This window comes from Nyctibius grandis, chromosome 18 (genome assembly GCF_013368605.1).
Source record: "Nyctibius grandis isolate bNycGra1 chromosome 18, bNycGra1.pri, whole genome shotgun sequence".
Taxonomy (NCBI): Eukaryota; Metazoa; Chordata; class Aves; order Nyctibiiformes; family Nyctibiidae; genus Nyctibius; species Nyctibius grandis.
This window is the reverse complement of record NC_090675.1, coordinates 8,740,523-8,761,245: the sequence shown is the minus strand read 5'-3', so window position 1 is coordinate 8,761,245 and position 20,723 is coordinate 8,740,523. Positions and strand designations below refer to the sequence as shown.

Here is a 20,723-nt window from a genome sequence, read left to right as displayed (position 1 = left end):
TCTGTTTGGTGCATGTTGAATAAAGAAACGAGATTCATTACTGCTTCAGTATTAACTTACATGAAAGTACATAACAGCTCACTGCTAGGTAAACGTTTCCTGTTAATGTCTCTGAAAAACAAAACACCTCCAAATGCTGCAACTTACTCATGACTAGTCTTTATGCTAATTATAGAGCTAACATGTACAATTTTTTTTTCCTGCTTGTCTTTTTTCACCTTGCTATTCAGATAAGATTAAAAAAAAACACTCAAATTATTCTGTTACAGCAAAGTTAAACTGAGTTGCCATTAACTTGAGCTTGTCTTAACGGAATACCTTTAGGAAACTTCTAAATTAGGGAAAAATGAGAATTAAAAAGTTAAACACTTACTTGATGAATGATGTAGCAACTCAAATGGCCAGGCAGAGTGACTGAGTACTACCAAGTTGCAGCTGACACAGCCAGATTTATAGGGCTGACAGGGCATGATGGGAGAGTGCCCTTAAAGGTACAGCTAAAAGTGTAATACCAGTAGAATTTAGTATTCTGAATAAAAATCTTATGAGATGGATGATTCAAGCTATCATTTTATGTGCAACCTGGGCTTTGCTGTAGCACGCTGTGGATTTGCTAATTGTATTTTTGTTTGAAGTTTACTGCAGTTCAGAGTAAATGTGCCCTGTGATTGTTCCACTATGGTATCTGAGTGACTGGGGGAAAAGACTCCAGCTTTAAGAAAACAGGCACAAGCTTCTAAGTCTGTAATTGGAAACTTATGGGAGTAGAAGAGACTGGTTCCCATGGAAGCCTTTCCCAGCAGGTGAGGTACTTAGTTTGGAGAATGTGCAGCTGAATGGTGTTAGAGCAGTCCTGAGGGTGGCAGGGATGAATTAGAGCTTGGCCACAGCCAGAACTGTGCTGTAATGGGCTTGTGCCTGTACCTCCAGTATTGTCAGAACAAACTGCTCTTAGTTCCCTCAGAGAAATCAAGCTGTGCCTTAGCTTGCATTTGAAGTTCATACAAGATCAGAACTGTTTGTTATTTAAATTTCATCAGTGCTGATACTCAGACTGCTGCTGCAGCAGAACTTCCCTTGAGAGATGGACAAGAACTGAATCAGTCAAGGAACAAAAAAGAGTAGGGGAAACTTAAGGTTGGATTCCCAATCTCTGATGGGCCCAGAGACTTTGGCAGCTCACTTGGTTACACAGTCAGGCTTTCCCAAACTTAATCATGAATATATAGTTTAACTAAAGAGTGTTTTAAGGGTTTTTTCTTCATACAGGTATTGAGACTACTGTGTAAACAATTTGAGTGTTATATTTAATTTAGTCAACAAACAGCACCTTTAAAAAAAGCTTTGCTTGTGTAAGTAAAATGCATGACTAAGCCCGATACACAGTTTATAAGGGCAGATGTAATAACCAACCCTTTCTAAAATACTGGGCAACATAAAAATTGTAACTTATCCTGGGTTAGCTTTTCTTGAAATGCTAATACCAACGGTTTAATCACTTTTTAATCCAAAAACCCTCTCAGAGAAAATATAAACTAAAATTCACTAGACTTGGACATGATGTTAGAGCAAGGAAATGCACTTCTTAATACCTGAATATTGATTAAATTCATTGCCTACCAGTAATGGGTAGCCATTCATCAGAATTCCAGTACTCTGTGACAGACTTTCAAAAAATCTTTTTAGAACAATAGGTCTAGATCACCCAGTCCTTTCCTGGAATATTAACTAGGAAGGTACTGATTCTGAGATGCACCAGTTGCTTAATACAAACAGTTCTCCTGAAAGCAGAGCCACTACCCTGCTGACTAAGGGAAAAGATCTGAGAAAAAAGTATGCTTTCTTACTGCCTTATCCCCAAGCTGAGTGAAGCAGGGAATAGTGAGAAGGAAGCTTGCCTTTCCATCATAGATTCTATGATTCTGTAACAGTGCAAGCTGAAGTGGTCCATCAGGACCAAGAGCTTGGACTGGCAGACCTAAGATGAGCTACAAAGGTAGTTACAGATCAAGAAACACAAATAATATTCAAAGTATGCAGGGAAATTTTAAAGAAATTAACATGAACTTAATATTCTTTTGCTATAGAAAAAAAGTATTTATAAACTACTTACCTCAATAGGTAGTTCAGTATCTGAGACAGATACTGTACATTGAGGAATTAAGGCATCAAGGACTGTATGCAAGGCCAGCATTATTACTAATAAATATGAAACTAATTTAGAAGTATTACACTTGTTAAGGAAAAAAAAAACCAACACAAGAACTCAACAGTGTCATCTGGCCTGTAAAGCTCACCAAAACTATTTTATGGAGCACAACAACACATGGTGTCAGTGCTTTAAGTCAATCCTGGATTGTTGCTGATGCTTTGGTCTTTGCCTACCACATAGCAGTAACACCTTACTAGAATAAAGGTGGACATTGGTCTGAGATGGGACCAGGGAACAATTTCTTTTATTCTCTCTCCCTGTTTATGATTGTTTTTCCCCTTAAGATCCAGTGAAAATTATCCAAACCCAGTAATATTATCAAACACAGTTTATTAAAAAACAAAGCACTAAAGAGATTTTGATCAACCAGTTTAGATTTACACTTCATAAATGAAACAAGTCATTCTCATCTTAGTTACAGAGAGGGGAAAAAAGTAACTTACATCCATGAATGACATCCTCTCTGCTCCGCTTGTCAGCATTGAGCTATTAAGATGCAACTCTTCCTTATCAAGCCCACTGAGGCCAGGGTAGCTGCCCTGCTTTCCACACACCCAGACACACTGACACCCAGCACACGTCTGACTCTGCAGGAGACAGAACAGAGAAGAGGATGACAAATGGCAATCAGTAGCCACTTTTTAAGAGCCCAAGAACATAGGTGAAGGTACCAGCCCTTGGTAAAACAGAACTAGCATCTGTCATGTCCTTTAAGTTCTAAGTGGAATTCCTCCTCCCTCCCCTTCCCTTCCAAGCTGTGACGAAAGACAATGTTTTAGATCCACAGTTATACTTAGGGCCTACCCACTTCCTTAAAAAAATAAAATAAAAATAGGTCACTGGGATTAGCATATGTTCAAATTTGCATTTAATTGTTATTCACATCCATCTTACTCAGCAGTTGAGTATATTTAGTTCCAGTAAACTGTGAAAGATGAAAAACAGAATAGGGATTACCTTTATGTCTGCTAAGGCAGCTCAAGTTTGTTTCCTGAAGACAGCTACAAAGCCAAGTTAATCTAGAAGAGAACAATCTGTAGAAGTTTACATACAGGAACCGCACACAGTGCATCATCAAGGATCTGCAGGAAGAATATTTAAGTAATTTGCCTTGTTCTTAATAACTTCTCCTCCTCCTTTACCCCTTAGGGTAAAGGATTTCCCTCTAAGCTGGGAAAATGAAACAGCAACTACCCTGCTGTAGAGAGAGAATTTTAAAACCAACCAACCAAAACGCCAGCATTGTCCTCAGGACAGCAGCAGTCTCCCTCAATGTCTCATGCACTTTGTGATTAACAGTGAGAGCAGGTTGGGAGTTAATATTACAAAGAGAATAGACCCAAAGTAAACATCCACTGTGCAGTTAGAGTGGACTCAAATATTAAATGTTCTCCAGCAGTTCAGCTTTTAGATAGCAAGACCACAAAAAGGGATATTCGAAAGAACAATTGACTCATTTATTTTTATCTTTTATTATGAGCTAATACCAGGATGACATTCAAATGTCAGGATGGCACAATTAAGACAGTCTTGGTAGGAATTATTCCAGCATTCCCAAAATTACAATTTAGTACACGAATGGCATCAAATGTATGCATCACTCCCACAGAGAAAAATTATGAAATTCTGAATATCTTATACCAGAATAGTTTCTGCATCAAATGGGAAAAGAAAAACTGCTGGTAACACAGCTGACCTATAAACCTTTTGTGATAGTGACCTGCAGAACAAAATATTCCCCTATTTAACATCTAGTAAAAAAAAATATGACTTCTGTTCAAGTTTAAGATTTAATACTTTTATATGGTTAGCCACAACAGGTATTAACCTCAGTTTTACTATATTTTTGTAATGCTACAAAAATCCTATAAAATCAAATTATAGTGAATTTTTCAGTGATTATAATTAAAAAAGCGCAGCTTGTACAAAATAAAAAAAATAAGATTCTATACTCTAATGAAAAATTTAAGACATTTTTAAATGAACAAAAGAAAGCACTTGTTAAGCTCTCCAATATTCAATGCATTCTGCACTTATCCGAAATAGCCAGACAGGAGCTAGAACTCCACTCCCCTTAGTTCACAACTAGTAATTTTGACACTATTATATATATATAGAGGATCTATGTCTGATATTTTTACAAATAAATACAGGATAAGCCATATTGCATAGTGTGTGCTTGCTGTCTGAGTCACACTCCAAAAGTTTCACAGTCATGGTAGGGAATTAAACTTATAATCTATGGGATGAAACATTTGACAGTACATGAAATTTAATTTTAAAACCGATGAATTCTATCTGTAATTAATAGTGAACTCAGACAAACAACTCTTGCCATTCTTGCCAGCCATATTAAACCAATTCTACTGGACAATTATATCCAGCCAACCAAAAAGCAACCGTTAGCTGTAACTAGGACCAAGAGAGATCTGCCTCAAAAAAAAATTTTTGCCTTTATACTCTGTAAACATGTTAGGAAACCCATGTTAATAAGTGGCACAGAGAGGCACTGCTTCAAGTGTTGCGTGTTTGCAAATATGCGTAATACAAACACACGAGCACTTTGATTTCAGTTTCACAACATGTCACCAGTGGCCGTATTAGCAAATAAAAAATGGCAATTTTCCAGTACAATTTATGTCACTATAAGGTAACTTGATTTTCCTTATAAAACTAAAAAAAAAGAAATTTTTCCAACAAGAGGCTTATCAGGAAGAAAAAAAAAACAACCTAATTTTTGCTCAATCATAACCATCTTTTTTGTTGGTTCTTTGTTAGTATCAAGATCCTGATGAATCCTCCTGACTTGCAAATTTTAGAAAACAGCACTCTGATTGGCTTCAACATGCTTAGAGAGTTTTATGGCTTGGATCCTATGGCTCAAAAAGATTCAGTATACACAGAGTAAGCAGAATCTATAAAAAAATCCCTACTGTTGTGAAACACTAGAAGTAGACTTTGCACAGTTTGACTAAAGATAATGCAACGTGTGGCAGGCAAAAAGTGACAGGACTTGTATGCAGTTGCATGATCATATACACACACACGCACACACCATACACACTCTAACTAGTGTAAAGCTCTGCAGATATTAACCCTTTCACCAGCTATGTTCATGGAAATGCTTTCTTTAAGGCAGGAAGTATTTAAGTAAGGTAAAGTTACCTTTATTTTATTCTTTGTACCTGTAAGTCATTTGTACAGATTGTGACAATTTCAAAAACATAAATAGTGTCCTTAGAACATGTTTCCTAAATTGAGTTGCTAAAGTTCTGACCCACTGTGGAAGACATTCACTGAAAGGCCATTTAACACTTTTCTCATACAATCAGCAAATTTATTGCCTCAGCATAGAAAAAAATGTTGATAAATTTAGAAATGTATAATAGCAGGGAGCTCCCATAAGCAAAATTTAAAAAAAAAAAAATCCTCAAGTTCTTACCCGCTGGTTACAAAAAGGTCTATTTCCTTATACTATGTAGAATTCGTATATGTTTCCTGTGGTACTTCCTATACGTTTCTACTGACCTTGGGTTCCGATGCACTTTTTCCTGATCTTTCATATGGGTAAGAATCTGAACGTATTCAGCTGTCTCCATCTAAGGACTAGCATATACAAAAGTGATGTTTCCCAGTGAAATGTCTGCTGAGGAGAAGGATGAAATAAGCAGGACATGTATGTGAGCCCATGGCTTCCAGTTAAGCCTAGAACATAGCAGCATTGCCATTCAATTAGATCCATTTGTCTTTGCAGGAACAGGTATTTCAGCTGGGTAAGCAAGTGAAACAGTTCTCTCCCACCCCACACTGCCAAGCTGGTAACTGAGTGATTTGCTTATTGATTTTTTTGTTTCATGAGGAGAAGAATCAGAACTAGAGCCTTTACTTTCTTCACAGCAACCAATTATTTTGCATTTTTAATTTTGGGATACTTTCCATAATGAGCTGAATCAAAAAATCTATTTGAAAAATATATATTTTTATATATATAAAAAACTCATCATGTTTTGAATGCGAAATACCAATTAATTTTATCTTTCATCTTTGATTCCACCCCATTGTAGGAAACAGCTTAACCAAGCTTGCATGCTAATTATTCCTCAGACGCAAGCATATAGGCATTTCATACTTTGCCTAGTGAAAGGGCTAACCCTCCTCGACACATTCATGACTAGACCAGTGATTCTGAAGCAACATCCTGACCCTTAATACTGTCAGTTTCAAACTATCAAGCTGAAAAATCCTTGATAAGGTGAGAAGATGTCACTGCGAATCAGTTAGATGATGTGCCTAGAGTTCTGCAATACCATTTTCTAGAGTTTTTTATGCACCATTGATTGACAGAAAAAAAATCCGTTTTTCTTTGCTTTCCAAGTCGTTCTGTGCAATGACTGACTCTTTGATACTGTCACTTTTTAAAAGTAAACCATACAAGCCCTCGTATTTCCACTTCCAGGGGGCTTATGTCCATTCTTTGTTTTCCACCTTCAAAGGCTTGAAAAAAATTGTGTTGTCATAGATTCATGCGCAAGTGCTCTGGTCGTTTGGAAATCATGGGAAAAGCTTGTTTTTTATATGGCCCAGAGTTTGGTTGCCGGATTGGAAGCGGTGCCGAGGCCTCTCCACAGACTGTCACATCCATTTGTTCTATTCCACTTGTCTCCATTGGATATTCCACAGGTGTCTGAGTATTTGATGCGCTGGCAGAAGCACCTCTTCCCCAGAATTCCCCAGGGGAAAACTTTACAGGGCTTTAAAACAAGAAAATAAAAATCAGAGTTGAAGATATACAGAGCACCAAGGTATGTCCTTCACTCTGCAGGAAGCTGAACTTAAATGCCTACTGAGAAGCATTTCTAATTCTTCCTTCCACTTCCAGAAGTCTGAGAGAGTTTCCATGTCTAGCTTCTACCACTGTCTCTTGTAAAGTAAAATTCTCTCATTTGAGTAGTCAGGATATATTTCTAGATGATTGCAGAAGGAATTTTCTGTACTAACATGGTTCTCTAGTGGCACATAAGTACTTAGGATGTTCTGAAACAGTTCTAGAGGAATGGTGTACCAAAGTCACCAGACTGTGAGGCTGTATCAGCGTTGAATAGCAAGCAAATTAGTACTTCTTGTGCTGCCAGACACCATAGATTTGTCTCTAATAATGTGGTTTGTAAAACAGGATCGATGCTGCACTTCTAATGTAAGTGACAGGCTTTACTGAGAAGAAAGTCGCATTTTTTATTTCTAGTGCAGATCTATTTCAACTACTTGCCAAAAAGCGTATTACAAAAAAAGGGGGAGGAAAAAAAAAAAGATACCTGACTGGTGTCCTAGGGCTACCTATGAATCTGCGAGGTGATCGAATTTTTGGTTCAAAAGAAAATTTCTCTTTTACGCTTTCAAGTACAGATGGAGCCACGTACGTAAAACCCTGCAAAACAGGAATGAATGTGCTGTAACTTACAGGCAAGACTTACATTTATGAGCACTTGTGCAGTTATGATTGTCATGAAATAGGAAATTAAAATTATAAAAAGGAGAGTAAATGTAGATGTACAACCTTGTACTCACTTCCTGAAGCAAACAGCAGGACTTTAGGGAGTTCCTCACCCGGGTGCCTGCTCACCCTAGATACTTCGACTCAGATCACAGATTCCCACAGGCATGCTGAATTTAATTAATTTTGATCTATAGAATGGACATTGTTCTCTGCATGACTATGAAAGCAACCACATGTCCAGGGTTCATAATGCAACTATGAATTAGAATGCTGACATTTCAGAAAGTAAGCAATCTTTGTTAGCTGTTTCGTTTTGTCTATATAAAAAACCACCAGCAATAATCAAGTATTTTCAAAGCCCTTTAAACATTTCAAACCCATTGCAGAATGTGTTTAGAATTACGATAGTTTGCTTCAAGTATCAGGTGAACTAATTTACCTGAAATGCCCTGCTGTTTCCAAGTAACACAACATACCTCTCCACAGTCATTACAGCTTGTCCCTGGCTCACTTACCAGAAAGACCTGGTTGGCACTTTCACTGAGAGTAGAGTCATCTGGGCTATCAACAGGTGTCTGACGTGTAAACTTTGAATCAAACTGGCTCACATCCTCTTCAGATTGCTTTGCAAAAACAAAATGATTAAGGGTTTATATTACAGATATCAACCAAATGGCTTAGCGGTGATCAGTGTAGCCTCTGGCTGGAGTTCATCCCATAGGTTTTTGGCAGAGCTCTGCTGTAGTAAAACCCTGGAGTGGTGTCGGAATCCTGTCGCTGCCAGTGGGAGGTCACTATGGGCACTGACACTGAGAAATAAAGGCAAGGGGGAGGGGCAAAAATTATGGATCAAAAAGGAACACGAATTAAAAAGATGCCTTTAAAAAAAAAAATATCTCAAATTACAAACAAAAACCTTTAGAAATACAATGCCAGTTTATTGCAATTTAGCCCTTGTCACAACCAGTATAGAACAGTTGCAACTATTAGTTTCTTGAAGTCTCACTCCAGATAATTTCATCCCATTTTTGCAGATATAGAAGTGTTTATACTGTGAGGGATAGATGACAACTCTGGAATAAATGACTATGAAGATTCTGTTTAATTCAGCCAAAGAACAACAGACAATTCCAAGATCCTTTCTCTCATTCATGTAACTGAAAGGCAGTATGTATTCATTTGTGCAGGCCTCCGTGCAACCATGGAAGCACATTTTCAAAAACCATCTGGTTTGTAAAACTAACTCTCATAAAATTTGCTAGTAACAGAAAAAACCCAAAACTACTGTCAGATAATTTGCTTGGAAATAATCAGTCTTGTGTCATTCTGAATTCCATTTTAAAAGGTGAGGAAAAAAAGGTTGGGAGTCCTCACGCTGTAGTATGCTCAACATTAGTGATGCCTAAGTCAGTTTAAAGTGAGATTTTTAGTAGTCAAGAACTATCAGGGGTGGCAATACCCACTGCTGCTGTAGCTAATTGTAGCCAGAGGGAAAAAAAGACAGACACCCCACACCACCAAAATAAAAGATAGGATAATAGAGGCTTATTCGTCACATCACTGGTTTGAGGTAAACTTTAATTACTGCCTATAATGCACAAGATGCATTGTAAATATTAATAAGCAAATACACAAAATGCTTAATTAGGTGACTTCATTTGCTTTTGCTTAGCAACCATTTATAATCTTAGCTTCAACTAAGTACTGACTTACTGTGTAATGTTTAGAAGCAGAAATTCAGAAATAACTGCACATGCAAGTCTGTTTAACATACAGGTTAGAAGCAGGAGGAATTAAAACTGAAGCAGAACCCCCTTCCTTCAGGAGACTGAACAGAAGGATAAATTAGCTATTAGCTGATTTTTGTCACCTTCTCACATAGAAAAAGCGAGATCCTATTCCAGTGACGGATGAGTACCATGACTACAGAGTAATAAGACAGAACAGCACGCTCATGGCAGCCAGTATTTCATACTGTGTGGAGACTAAAGAGGTTTTTCATTTCTTAAATGTTGATATAGCATCAGTTCTCAGAAAAAAAAATCTGCATCAGGCAGTTTCTCTATTTAATCTGACAACAGTGAATCTAAGAACTAGTAACCTAAGTTGATGCATTTAACTATTTAAAGTACCAGAAATCAACGCCACTGCAGTTTGTAAGAGTGAGCGTTTCTAAGTTTTAGATTCCACATTGTTTAAGACCTTTCCTAAAGGCGTATGAGGAATATTCTCTCACGGCATTCTGAGTACATACCAATAAGGGCTTAAAAGGAGGTTCCACCTTTCGTGCCAACAGCTCATCCCAGTTAATGTGTCTGAAGAACGGGTGAGCCTACAAGGGTTAGCAACAGCAGAGAGTCATAATCTGCCTTCTGGGTATAAATCACAGAAATTTAAGAATTAAGCATGTTCTTTTCAGTCTCTCTCTGTGGTGTGTTTCTTTCCAAAATCACATATGGGTCTAGTGTAATATATTCTGCATCACTACATTAGAGTTCTGGAAGAGCTGAAAATTGATACCGTACCTCCAAGTCAGACTACATATGTCCCTATCATGTTTTCCTTCAAGGTATTAGAAAAAGTGAGTTGTCATGCAAAATACTCTACATTTTTCAACTTTAAAAAGTTAGAGATCTAAAAATAATGACAAAACAATGTATTAATGACAAATTATCAGAACTGTGAAATAAGGAGGCCTCTCTAGTACACTGTTAATCTCACCACAAAAAAAAGTCAAGCTGGAAGCAACAGGAACTAGGCCTCTGCCTTAACTTTGAACCATGCAACACTGAATGCAAACTAACAACACTCTTCCCTTGAAAGAGCTGCACTAAATGCAAGGGCTGGCAGGTTTTTCATCAGACTGCTAGACTATCATCGCTCTTATATGGCTGACTGTACAATTAGCATTGTGCAACTAGTAGAAAAGATCTACTGGAAGACAGAGCTAAAGAATAAAAGTTATTTTCCAAATCTCAAATTATCAAATAGGTAGACAGCTACTTTCATTAAGCTTTAAAGCATTCAAATTTTGATCAGCTGTCACATGTGGCTGTGTTTTTGCTTATTACACTTCAAGACAGACATACTCTCCTTTCCTGATGTACCCTCAAAGCTGTTTTATTTTCAATGAGGTAATTTAAGAATTCTTGAGTTAAGCAGAAGTTACCTGAACTTCTCCAGCATCTCCAGGACCAGCTCCTAGACGTGAGGCAGCATTTCTTTTTAGCAGCTTACGGAGAAATAACATCCAAAAAAAGAAAAATCAGTTATGCCGTTATGACTAGGCTAGTTCTGACATGAATCATCATTTGAATGAACAGCATGCAGAATGAACACAGCACTCAGAAAATCTACAGTTGTTAGAAAACAATTGTATTTTCAAGGAAAATCACTTCCTGTACCACACAAAAACAAGACTGACTTATTAGCAGTAAAACAAGCATGGACTGGATAGCCATAGTGGTATTATTGTATTTCTGTTCTCTACATACACATGTAGGACTGACATTCATTAAAATTCTACCTTTTTAAGCAGATCTCTGGCTTCTTGTGTGAGGTAGGGAGGCAAGTTGAGTTTACACTTGAGAATCTTGTCAATTGTTTTCTTTCTGTTCTCCCCAGTGAAAGGAGGCTAGAAAGCACCATTGTAATGGGAGGAAAAACAGGACTTGTTCAGGTCTCTTATTTGTGTACACAGAACTCACTTCAGTAATTTATAAAGTAGATAAAATTACTGGAAATGGGAACTTCCAAGTAACTGTCTGGATGACAGCAGCTCAGGACTGTAGTCAACATAAGTGTAGCCATATTTTAGTTATATTTCTTACTTGCAGTTTGTATATATACAAATATATATGTATTTATACATGCATCTGAATTAGAATACAGGTAACTACAAAAGCCACAAAGAGAAATACATGCAATTGTAACTGTGCACCTACTGCTCCAGTCAGCATGTCATACATTAACGCCCCCAAACTCCACCAGTCCACAGCACGATTATGCCCACTCCTCATCAAGATTTCAGGGGCCCTACAATGAGAAAAATTGAAAATATGAAAGTATTTTAACAAGCTTAATGCTAATAATGACTACTGATTTTCAAACAAAACCACATTTATCAAATAAAATTCCCATAAGTGACTGAACATATGAACCATCAGTTTAAAAAGGCAAAATGTAGCCATTACCCCCAGACCAGAGTAATACTTTTCTATTTGATCATGCAGCTCACATGTATTCAATTGTTCCACAGAACGTGTGTGTGACCGTTCCATCGTGAATAGATTCTTTACATAATCCGAAGTCAGTCAATTTTACATGACCTGAAATTAAATATATAAAATATAAGACTTGCCAGAAGTCTGACATTTGTATAAGTAACGTTAAAAGATCGAATTTTTAACATGAATATGTAATAATTCTGAACTGCTTCCAGATATCTTCAATGGTCTGACAAAGCAATACAGCTATAAAACAGAACGAGGTAATCACACTTACAGATAAAACCTCTGCATTATACCTATGTAAGAGTGTTGCCACTTGGTGAAGCAAAACTAGACAAACTATCAAAACTTATTCACATATAGACAAATGTATTTAAACATAAAGATTGTAGAGCATCATTCAGATAAGAAAGTAGGCTATCAGATTTTACTGCTTGCTTCAAAGTTCCGAAAACAACCTTCAACAAATTGTGAAGTGCCCTGAATAATTCAGTGCAAAGACTTAGACTAAGTAAATGAGTTGTTTAAGATAACATGAAAATACTGGATGGTACTGACTGATCAGTGTCACATAGTCAACGTAACAGTGCATTCAGGGATTGCTACTACTGTCAGTTAAAGTGACAGCAGCTGGATAAGTCATTTTAGCTACAGATGATTTGGCATCCTACGTAAATTGCCTTTCCTAACTAACGTCTTCAGTCATCCCCATTACGAAAACGTCACTGATGCTACACTGAAGACACAGATCTTTATGTACTTTACAATGACTCAGTAGAAGAAAAATTTCAGAGCTGCAGAAATAGCAAGTCAACCGTTCACAAAATGCCTGTGTACACATGGAACCTGGAGCTTGCTGGGGCCTATTAAAGGCGAAGAAGCTGTGTTTAAGGGCAAGCAATTAGCTTTGGCAGTTCTTCAGTTATACCAAGAGTGACAAGGAACATGCTGTTTTTCTGAAGAAATTCACATAAGAGTGAAGTGTTGTGACCTTTGAAGAATTGTTTTGAAATGACTGGCAACGTAACTGTTACTATGTTTCTACCTTGATGATTCAGCATGATATTTTCTGGCTTCAGATCACGATAGATGATTCCTTTTTGATGCAAGTGCCCCAGTGCCATTGAGATTTCTGCCAAGTAAAAGCTGAAAGGAAACATATGCCACACAATTAGACATATTCAATCATGCAAAGCATCTTAAGTGCTAAGAGTATTATGTACATAGCAACGGTTCCTTGAAAGTATCATTAGAAGTGTATGAGAGAATAAAGGAGAGAAACCATGATGCCTTCGAGGTTGGTTTGCCAGAAGGCATACACACTCCAAGATGAACCACAAAATTATGCCATTAGCATTAGGTTTATCTGTTCAGTAGCTATCTTATCATCAATATATCTGGAGGAATCTGAATTTACCAGTTAGTGGTTAAAATATGCTTCACATCTAGATGGCAAAGTTGAAGAAAAAAAATGAAGCTAAGAAGGAAACCGGCAGCACCCAGAGCGCTCTCTGCAGAACAGTATCACAGCCCATAAGTACATCAAAGCTCTTCTAAGGCATTACCAGCATGCACTGTGGGAAGATACAACTCTATTCAGCTGCGTGAAGCCTCATCAATAAGGAATAATTTCAACTTGTTTGTATGTAAAATATCACTGCTCAAAAGGCTTTTTCTCCTTCATTAGAATAATTACCATTATCACTTCACACATCTGATCTTCAGAATAGAGCCATTACAATGACTTGGAAATTCTGTAACTGGCTGGTAAACTTGTGTGTGGATCAAGAACAAAACAAGAATTGCATTTGCAGCAAGTCTTTCACAGTCTTTTCTCCAACACCCAAAACACCTCCTTTACCACAACCCTATGGAGTATAGCCTCACTCAGCAACCAGCAATGGACCCTTTCCTGTAGTAAAACCAGAGTTACACCAGCACAAACTGGTAAGTACAGAACACACATATCTTCCCAAAACCAACTTAACTGCTCTTTTCACTAGACTATGAAATGAATGAGTAGTTATATATAGTTTTTCAAGTCAGAGTATACAGTTTAAGCACTCAAAAAAACCCCAAAACTATTAATTTACTAAAATAGTTTCACTTACCAAGCTGTGTCTTCCATAAATATCCCTTCTCTCTCTAACTGCATAAATAGTTCTCCTCCTGTCATGAGAAAAAAGAGATTATACTCTGTTATTTAGTCAGTCAAAAGTCTACTTTCTAGAAAAACTGTAAGCAACAGGTATTCTGTCCTGCTCTACAAAAGTTGTTTCACAAGAAACAACTGAGAACTTACTATTCTGTTACTCTCAGAATTCTAGCAACCTAAAGAAATGCCAAAAGAAATCAAAAGAGCATGCTGAAAAAATCAACAGCACTTCTGTCCCTGTTTTTAATATTGTTATAGCTTGAGCAAATTGCTTCTCGTCTGTTTGTTTCCCTGTCTGTGAAATAAAGATAACTCTTTCTTTTTTTCACAAAGAACCTGCAAGGACTAAAACCTCAGGTACTTCATATGACTGCATAGAATCTAAGTGTAACATACAGGAATTATAAGCCTGATGGAAGAAAAGGTATTCAAAATCCTCCTCTCCTGTACTGTCATGAAAAAAACTATTTTATGTTTCATTCATCTTTATTGTTTTGAATTAGAAGGTTTATTTATGTTATCCTATGCATTTTTACTACTAACCTGTTTTACATTTTTAAGACACCATGCTAATAGTTAGCTGGCCTTTTATAAGTAGGAAGAAATCCAAATGCTTGATGACATAAGATACCAAGAAGCAGGTAACAGAATTTCATATACTGACCACTGAGATACTCAAGGATGAGGTAGAGTTTTCCACCGGTCTGAAAGGCATAAATTAAGTCTACGATGAAGGGATGTTTCACTTCCTCCAGTATATTCCGCTCTGCTTTTGTATGAGCTGTATCCTTTGCATTCCTTACAATCATTGCCTACAAAAAGCAGAGATACGTGAGCACAAGGACATGCTAAACAAGGCAGACTTTTGTATTTAGTTCAGTCCTGAGTTTACTACATCACAACACTACATATGAGTCAGCAACATAATAAAGAAGAAAACTTCACTGCAATATGTACATAACATGAGAAGTTTCTTGCGGAAGTTTAAGTCTTTATTTCTTAGAATTATGCAATAATTTAGGTTGGAAGGGACCTCCTTACCTATTTAAACTTAGCTGCTAAGAACTACGCAGACAGAACAATTTAAAGTTTAATTTGAATTCCAACTGTACCTGGATGAAAACTGTGTACATGATAAAGTTTATTTTTAGGTATATTAAATAATCAGATAATTGTGAAAGCTAAATGGAGGGATAGATTTTTTAATTCAGATAGCAGTGAAATGTGAACATTCAGGTTACCTTTTTAAGAACTTTCATGGCAAATATTTTCCCGGTGTTTGCTCCAGTTACTTTTCGTACTTGAAACACCTGTACAACACCAACACAAAAGCAATCAGGTATTGTGACTGCATTAGTCGTCGTAAGTTTACGACTAAGTTTTGCAAAAGAGATGAGATTCCCTACAAACTGCAACGCTGCCTGAAGGAGAGCTGGTGATTTGAACCACAACCAGTTTGGGACATTTTCTGCTGCCACCAGCTGGTGAGGCTCTGCCAGCGACCTCGGTCCCACGACACCAACCTTGGCAGCCCTGAGGTTACCTTCTGGTAGAAGGAACTTTGCAGAAAACAGGATGGGAAGATTAGACCTCGCCAAAGGCAGCAAGCAAGCACTTGAACCGCCATCAGCGTAATAGATTTGCTTCTGTAGAAAAGAGCTCCTTACCTTTCCATAGCCACCTTTGCCAAGTACACGCAGTAACTCAAAGCACTCTGGTCGGATCTTTTCTGGACCTCTGTTTACACTAGTTTCTGAAATCTCAAATTTTTCACAATGTTCCATGCCACTGGATAAAACCGAAACAAGAATATAAGACTACCTGATACTCAAAAATGATCAAACGAAAGTAAGCAAGCAAATTACTTTCTGAAAAGCATATAGCGTATCTGACATCACTGAATGACTGCTTTGGAGATTTGGAGAATTCTCAGCATCAGAAATTTTATTTAGGTGTGTGCAAAGCAGTAAGTTGCAACTTGCACAGAAAAGATCACCTGCAAATTTTGGGGATTTACAGTATCAAGATTTCCTTCAGATTCCTTCATTTTTATGCAAAATAAATTTCTGTATTACACCAGAATTAAGTTTAAAAGACCAAAGCCTCATACTGACTTAGATATTCTTACAAGACCTCAAGTAAAAGCAAAGCTATAAGGTGTGTTTAAGTTTCAAATCACATTCAGCAGCCCCAACAGTCATGGTAAGACTTTTGTAACACAAATATCTCGCAGAAAAAGCTGTAACCAAGTCTCACAGCTCTGAACATGCCACGGAAGAAGACTGATCCATGATTTAGTGAGGCTTCTAAATTATGCCACAGTTCTGCAAAGGACTAACAGATTGATCCTGCTAAAGTAAGTGTAACTGAACTGTTTTAACTATCACTGCTTGCTTCTCACAACACGGCATGCTGAAACAATCTGGAAAGCTACACATGAAGCAATGCTAAAGGCAGCTGTCTCCTGAGCGCCAGATCAGAACTTCTGAATTCTCATCTGCCTCAGCCTGCTACACAAATCTGCAACTGGAGCCTTCATACAACGGACAGAACAATGTGCTGCGGGCAGTGCATTACATTGATATTACAAATATTATTCAAGTGCGATAGATAATGTTAGGAGAAACAAGGATTAAAAGACAACAGCAAGTTTCGCCAGAATTTTTTTTATTATTCTTATTTTATTTCAAGATACAATTGACAAATTTTAATGTGAAGAAATAGTGAAACTACTAGAAACAACTCAAAATTGAACAAGAATGACAAAATTTTCTATTTAACTTAACAATGTAACAAAATTAGAAGTTATATGTAGTTGGCATGAATGATACAGAACATTTTCTAGCAGCAACTTACAGGTCATATTGGCCAACTCCTCCATGGTCCATGCTCTCACTTAATTGACCCTGGGGATGGGAGGGGTAGAAGGAAGATTAATTATAACAAAAGAAAAAAAAGCAGTGTTAAAAATAAATGCACTGATGTGGTTTACAACTTCTTAAATTACATATATATATATAATAATTATATATATAGTTATAATTTATATTATATAATTAAATAAGCCTAAAGGTCAGGGATAATAAATTATCAGCAGAAGATAAGAAATCTACAGAATTCTGTGCAAGATTTGCAATACTTCCACATATCTCAAATGGTGACACATAGAACCACCATTTCACCTGACTGCATTGTTACTCAATCACTTAAAATTAAAGGTAACAGTTTCACACGCCCCTAGGTGAATTTGAAAAATGTAAGGGTACTGCACTGTTCTTTACAGTTCTTCTATATTAATTTTAAAATCCTATTACAGTATTATGCAAATTAGAACAATAGTAAAGATTATCTCAATAGATGAACTGGACTCATATGCACTAGAAACAAATCATCTGTGGAGAAGGCTTTATCATTCTATATGGATAATAATCAAATCCCAACAGTAATGAAAGAATTAAGCTTTACTCTGATGGTAAATACCTTTTCTGACCAATAATCAATCAGATAGATTAACGCATGCAAATATTACTAAAGAAGGCTCAAGCACTCCAACTTCAGAACTAGTCACCATTAAAGAATGTAGTTCAATTGTGAAGAGATATTTTCTTCAAAGTATTTTCAACTTGATCCCTTACGCAAGATAATACTTCCCTATAATTGTGGCTCTACATGGCAAAAGAAGGGCAAACCCAGCAGACAGCTGGAATGAATACAAATAGAATTTAATGGACAAGCTTCTAAGCAGCCTTAGACTATACTTTAATAGTTTTATTTTTAAAAATATGTACATAAAATAACAACTGCAAGTTAGTGAGAAAGAGCCTGGAATCTACAGACTGAATACCAATATATTGAGTGACGTGTGAAATTCAGAGAACCAGAAGGAAAAAAAAACATGGAGATCTGCAAAAAGCAGACCAAGCCAAGGAGTGCGTTTTAAAATATGTAAGTGAAAACACTAACCAAAGACAATTAGAGACTTTCAATAGCTCCCGAACCATTTAAACATTAAAGTTTACAGAGGCTGGTTTATTTTGGTGGGTTATCTAGAGGGGAATTTAACTCCTGGTTCCACCTACTACCACCACAAGCAATTGTGGAGTCCAAAAGTTCAAGTTTGTTTCCAGGTCAGAGAGTTGCTAGCTCATGTCCTCTTGGTAACATTTACTAGAGAAATCCAGCTTATTGACATCTGTTTCACAATTAAACCCACTAAAGCTGCCCTTGACCCTGCCGTTAGGTGCCAACAAACGAATTTAAAAAAAATACAACAAACACAGAGAATAAACACCCATCACATTCCCAGAACAACTTCTCAAGTTACCCAACAGTTCTGGCAAAGTTTACACAGGCTTTTCTTGCCCCTGTGAACTGTGGTTTTCATTCTCAGTATTAACTTGAACAAAATTGACTTTAGATACCATTCTGCTATTTTCAGGATTTCTTCTCATTTCACAAAACCAAGAAATGCAACGGCGTTCTGGCTGGAAGGCTGCCACTCCTTCAGTCTATACATATTGCTTCATTCATTACAAACACAAAAATTAAGGCTGTTTTTTTCACCATAAAAATTAATGCAAACCACCATATGGCTTATGAGTAAACTCTCCATTTAAACAACTCTTCAGATTTTCTAGAATGGCTGCGCCTGTTCAAAACTACAACTGATCCATTCTCGCTACTACTAGGGTTACACCTCCCAGGAGGTACCAGGGACCAGCACCACACAGATTAGACAAGATAGTCCAGACTTTACATCTTGCTCACTTCCAGTTTAATGATCTCAACTGCTCTGGCTGCAATGTCTTTCTCATCTCTGTAAGACAGGCACAATGCCTACAGAGAGAACTGTCAGCGAAACATTTTCCCCCTTACATGTTCCTGACGCTTCCCCTTCTTTCCTGCTCTTACATTCTCTGCTTTTCAGTTCTGTTTTAATTTCAAGTCCATTCTCACCCTCCTTTATCTGTTTGCCAAAAGGCACCCAAGAACCAAATTAGGTTGCCAGTGTGCATTCATGTCCGTAGTTGTGCCATAAAAATTTCAGTCATAGCAATTTTTTAAAATCCACAATAACTAATGAATTTAATTGTTCCCTGAGACTGAATTATTGGAACATGACAGCGAACAAACTCAACTTTCTTGCCCCACTCCCCGCCCCGAACCTGTTCTTGGCCACATTAACAGTGTGATGCAAGCGACGTTTTTTTAAGTCAAGTACTTTATTGATTATTGAGGTGACAGACAGTGCTTCTTCCTGCAGGTTGAGAAGCGTCCAAGCCTTCAGCTGTCAAACAGCGTCTCTACACTCTAGTTTATGTGTAGCATATTCCAACTGTGATACAGAGTATCTGGTTATCCCAAAGACTCTAAGAACGTCATTAGTATTTAAATAGCAAAAAAATAAATGCAGTAGCAGTTTAAGCGATAGCAAATAAGTTTAATATACAAAACAATATAAAAAAGCAACAGCAGCACTAGAAAAATATAAACAGAGATCTTGTAATAAAATTCCCCCAAAGCCTTAACAGAATCTACGTGAACATTACAAAATGACAAACTACAGATTACAAGGTGAACCATTTACGAAAGCATGAGATGGAGATGCACGTTGATCCATACAGACGTCTAACACAGCGTTTCGGAGCTTTGCTTTTAATTTTGGCGCTAGAGCAACGACTTTATACAGTTCCAGAAAGATTAGCATTTCTGCACTGACGTTAAAACATGTGACAAGATAAAAAAAAAAAAAAACAAACCACGCTGCGGCACTTGCGCTAGGAAATGCAACGCAAAACTTCCAAGGAAAAAAGCTCCCGCCAGTTTGGCGCAGCCCCCGCCAGCCAGCCGGGAGGCAACCGCTGCCCGGCCGCCCCCGGCGGGGAAGCCCCGCTAGCCCGCTGCCCAGCGCCCGCTCCTCGCTAAGGGCGCGACGCCGCTTCCTCCGCGCCGATGGTAACTCCCCGGGCGCTACGAGGCCGGGCCGGGCCGCGGAGCCCGCTGCCGCCGCAGCGCTGCCTCCCCCGGCGCAGCTGTCGGGGCAGCGCGGCCGGCTCTGGCCGGGCAGGGGCGCGGTCGCGGCCGCCTCACCTGCGCGGCCCAGGGCGGCTCCGCCTCGCCCCGGCTCCCGCTCCGCCGCAGGGCAGCCCCTGCCCGCCTCCGCGGCGTCCCCGCCGGGCCGGCCGCCAGCAGGATGCCCCCCGGTGCGGGCCCGCGGGCCGCCTCCCGCTACCTCCCCTCGGGCCTGCCCCTGGCGCCGCTCCCCGCGGCGGCCTCCCGCTCCCTCCCCGCGCCGCGCCGGCTCGGGCTCCCCCCTCTCACCCCCTCCTCCAGCTCCTCGTCCGAACCCGCGTCCTCTGGCTGGTCCAGGTCGATGTCGAACACGCCCGCCATGGCGCGGGTGTGAGCCGCGGCGCCGCCGCCCCTTCCCGGCTGTGCTGGGTGCGCGGGGCCTGGGCCGCCTCATGGGCCCGCACCCCCCAACTCCGCCACGGACGCCATCACCGGCTGCCCGCCCTCAGCGCGCCTGCGCCCCCTCCCCGACTCCGGGCGCCGCGCAGGCGCACAGCCCCTTCCGGCATTGGCTGGGGCCGCACTGAGCATGCGCAGCGAGGACGCATCTGTAAGGCCGGG

General features: G+C 38.9%; 1 protein-coding gene across 2 annotated transcripts; it reads right to left on the bottom strand.

Moving 5' to 3' along the window:
- Window positions 1-3,668: 3,668 nt before the first annotated feature.
- Window positions 3,669-20,611, bottom strand: RPS6KB1 (ribosomal protein S6 kinase B1). Of its 2 annotated transcripts, XM_068415577.1 has the most exons (15): window positions 20,412-20,611; window positions 16,947-16,996; window positions 15,758-15,878; window positions 15,332-15,400; window positions 14,755-14,902; window positions 14,047-14,104; window positions 12,981-13,081; window positions 11,944-12,034; window positions 11,651-11,741; window positions 11,233-11,340; window positions 10,876-10,938; window positions 9,961-10,038; window positions 8,222-8,329; window positions 7,525-7,637; window positions 3,669-6,963 (listed from the first exon to the last, which is right to left on the bottom strand). In XM_068415577.1, exons 1-15 carry the CDS (start codon window positions 20,481-20,483, stop codon window positions 6,726-6,728), a joined length of 1,509 nt encoding a protein of 502 aa, XP_068271678.1. In that variant the 5' UTR covers window positions 20,484-20,611; the 3' UTR covers window positions 3,669-6,725. The 2 variants fall into 2 exon arrangements, with proteins under 2 accessions (XP_068271678.1, XP_068271679.1); XM_068415578.1 differs by lacking the exon at window positions 9,961-10,038.
- Between the last annotated feature and the right edge of the window lie 112 nt (window positions 20,612-20,723).

Coding starts and splice junctions, on each gene's coding strand:
- RPS6KB1 (XM_068415577.1), bottom strand. CDS start 20,483: ATGGCGGGCGTGTTCGACATCGACCTGGACCAGCCAGAGGACGCGGGT. Junction 15,879..16,946: donor GGAGTTGGCCAATATGACCT/GTAAGTTGCTGC, acceptor GGTTTTATCCAG/TGGCATGGAACATTGTGAAA. Junction 10,039..10,875: donor GAGATGCTGGAGAAGTTCAG/GTAACTTCTGCT, acceptor TAACCCTTGTAG/GCTCACCCGTTCTTCAGACA.